We start from the raw sequence: 3,428 nt of genomic DNA, 5'->3' as shown, positions 1-3,428 counted from the left end.
AAGTATGTTGCTATTGATGAGTTTTAATGACAGAAATAGTATCTCTCTCTCAATATATCGTTAGCTTCCGTCGGACCCCTGCTGGGTGGTCCCTTGCCCTGTACCCGCTGGGGACCCTCAAACCCTTCGCCGAGGTTCGGGCGTACACTTAAAAATGGCTTAGCTACGCCACTGCGGGCACTCCAGCTTCCTCCACCAATAAAAACTGGCCGCCACGAAATAGCCCAAAAGCGGTGCTTAAAAGTGGCGTTAAAAACACAAAAATCAAATCAAATCTTTATCACACCATTAATCCGTATGGCGTCACGTCAACAATATCAATCACTGTTGCAAAGGCTTTATCAAACCCCTTATCTGTATGACGTCACATTACATGAAAAAAAATCTACTTGATATATATAATAAATGGTATTATATGATATGGCTTTTTCAATATCACACACCAAATCAAACCCTCAACCAATATAATCCTTCGAGCAGAGCTCTTTGGATTATATTGGTGTCTCGGGTTGACACAGGTGTGATATTGAAAAAGCCATATGATATTCTCTATATATATAAGACTGTTCACAAACTTCAACCATAACAAGTTAATTTAGTCAAGAGACATTTTTCATTTCTATGCTTTAACTGCCTGACACATTTCACATTGTAATGAATTTGGTCCATTTTCATAAGTACATTGTGCACAGTTCCATTTTGGTCCACCACCTCCTCCCATTCCTCCAAACCCTTGACCTCCCTGCCCTGGAATTCCTCCAAATCCTTGACCTCCTTGTCCCATCATTCCTCCAAGTCCTTGACCACCTTGACCCATCATTCCTCCAAGTCCTTGACCTTGCCCCATCATTCCTCCTAGACCTTGACCTCCTTGTCCCATCATTCCTGCCAGACCTTGACCTCCTTGACCTATCATTCCTGCCAGTCCTTGACCTCCTTGTCCACCTCCCAATCCACCTTGACCCATTTATCCTGCTAAGCCCTGTCCCCCCATTCCAGCTTGGCCCATCATTCCTGCCAGGCCTTGTCCACCCATCCCTCCCTGACCTATAAGTCCTGCTAACCCTCCCCCTCCTCCTTGCGCCATCTGATTCAGTAAATTCATTCCACCTCTTCCTCCACCCTGTTGAAGTTGAGCTAAGAAATCCATTCCGCCTGCACCGCCTGCCTGTGCCTGTTGAGCTCTCATCTTTTTTTCTTTATCTAAAATGATAATGAGATCATGCAATACAGATGTATTATGGGAGGACATTTGGGTCAAACATATTATTGAAAGGACTGAATATCTTTAATATTTTACAATTTCAAGGGTCAAAGTATGGCTCCAATCATATTATCACCTTCACATGCAGTCTTCGTGCAATTTTTTTTTTTAAATCAAATTGAGTTACTTATTGACAAGTTTTCATGTAAACAAGAATCAAATCTCAAACTCCTTGGTTTTTTTTTTACATCAGACAATAGATTTTATATAAACTGTTTGTTGATTTTTTTCTGTGTAAGTACTGATAAAAGATTTACATATTGTAAACCTTTACCCAAAATGCTTCTATGCAAACAAAAAAGTGTGTCCAAGCAGAAGATTCGACATATGGCGAATTTTGCTAAATCACCCAATTAAACAATGATGAGGGAATAAAAAACAATAATATGCATAAAAAACATCTTATTACATTACAGTAAGTAAAATACTTACACAAATCCCACTCATGTTTTCTAAGTCTATCTTGTTCATCTACTGACATACCTAGATAAGTAAAAGCAACTTCAATTAATAAGTTATAACAAAAAGCTAAATTAAGTATAGCCTGTTCGTTAGTTCAATGGTGTGTAACGGGACAAGGATAACACAAGTATTGAGTTATTTAACATAGGGATGAACTATAAATGAATCTAGAAAAACATATTGTATGGATTCCTTTTTGTTTCCAAATTGCTAAAATTTCAATATATTCTATACTTTAATATATAAGATCATTTGAACTAAAGTAAAAGATAAATAGAGTTAATAGAGTTATACAAAAAAATGAAATGCTAGCTATAGCTCATAGTATTCTAAAGTTATTATTCTGAAACCGAATTTTACTATGTTCACTAAGAAACAAGTTAAAGTGATCACAACTTTGAAATGGTAGTTGCAGCAGCAGTCAAATATAAAACTTTAACATGTATTTCATGGTAAGTAATATGTTTACATCAAAGGCACCCCTGCCATCTTTTATACAGGATTTGGCCCTAAAGGGATGTTGACCAAATTCTGTTGAAATTCTTCATTATATAAACTGAATACTTCAAAACAGCCTTTCAAAGGATGGAAAATTGCATTTAAGGTGGTACCTAACACTACAGGGAGATAACTCTGTAAAAATCAGCTAAACGTTTTAATTACGTTGTATTGTTAAGGAAATATTAAGCTTCACAATGATCAAAATTAGTGTTTGTCAAATTGCTATATAACCAATGAAATTTTTCTGATAAAGTGGTTGGTTCAAATTTTTTGAAATTTTTATATTTTTGTCAAAGGGTCAAAGTAAACATTTTGTCAAATTTTTATGAAAATTAAACGAGCCAAATTAATATTAGTCAAGGTGTTGGGTACCACCTTAAGCACATATATACTCATACAAAACCATTGAATATTAGATTAATAATTCAACAGAGACTTTACCATTTTTTTTAGTATTTCAAGGGGAATAACTCTGAATGCTCAATAATATTTTACTATTGTGTAAAATTTGAAAGCATCAATCTAAAACAGTAAATTGACCAGCATTTCATTGAAGGTAGTATTGTTATAAAGTCTTACACTAAAGCTAACTTTTGAAGTACCATCCAAAAACCATTTTACCATTCGGAGGTAAATCAAGGGTATAACTATGGGACAGTGATTGTTGCAACTGTAGAAATCAACTTTCAAATGCATTTTATGGTAGGTAGTACATGTATTGCTAAGTTATATGGTCCTACACAAAATAGGAACTTAAAAAAACAGAAATAAGTTGTATGGGACAAACAGATAGGCAAGCTGCTTGCAAGACTATTTTCAGGAAGCATAATAAAACATAGAAATCCTAAATTTGAACCAATTCTTTCGAGTTAAACATCATTTTCTTACAAGAGATGATTTGTCATAATTAAGAATACTTACGTAAAAAATTTATTTCTCCTTTTATAGATGAATCATTTACATTTACATACTCCATTTTGTCAAGGTCAAAGTTATAACTGTAAAATAATTCAATATACATGTAGATACAAATACAAACAGATTCTAAAAAAAAGATAATTCTGGAACTTCAAATACATTATTTTCATTTATTAACAGGTATGAAAAGGCAAATTAATTTCAATACAAAAATGTATTTTAACTCAGTTTTTACTTTATGTGGTTTATTCTATCAGATGGACCAATTTTCATCCCTTTGTAA

General features: G+C 34.2%; 1 protein-coding gene across 1 annotated transcript; it reads right to left on the bottom strand.

Annotated features, from left to right (window-relative positions):
- Positions 1-619: 619 nt before the first annotated feature.
- LOC127733683 (acanthoscurrin-2-like) lies at positions 620-967 on the bottom strand. The gene has a single exon (XM_052242997.1). The coding sequence runs from the start codon at positions 965-967 to the stop codon at positions 620-622; it is 348 nt and encodes a 115-aa protein (XP_052098957.1).
- Between the last annotated feature and the right edge of the window lie 2,461 nt (positions 968-3,428).

This window comes from Mytilus californianus, unplaced genomic scaffold (genome assembly GCF_021869535.1).
Source record: "Mytilus californianus isolate M0D057914Y unplaced genomic scaffold, xbMytCali1.0.p SCAF_3, whole genome shotgun sequence".
NCBI lineage: Eukaryota > Metazoa > Mollusca > Bivalvia > Mytilida > Mytilidae > Mytilus > Mytilus californianus.
Note: the sequence above shows the minus strand (reverse complement) of the source record. Positions and strands in the feature narration are given on the sequence as shown.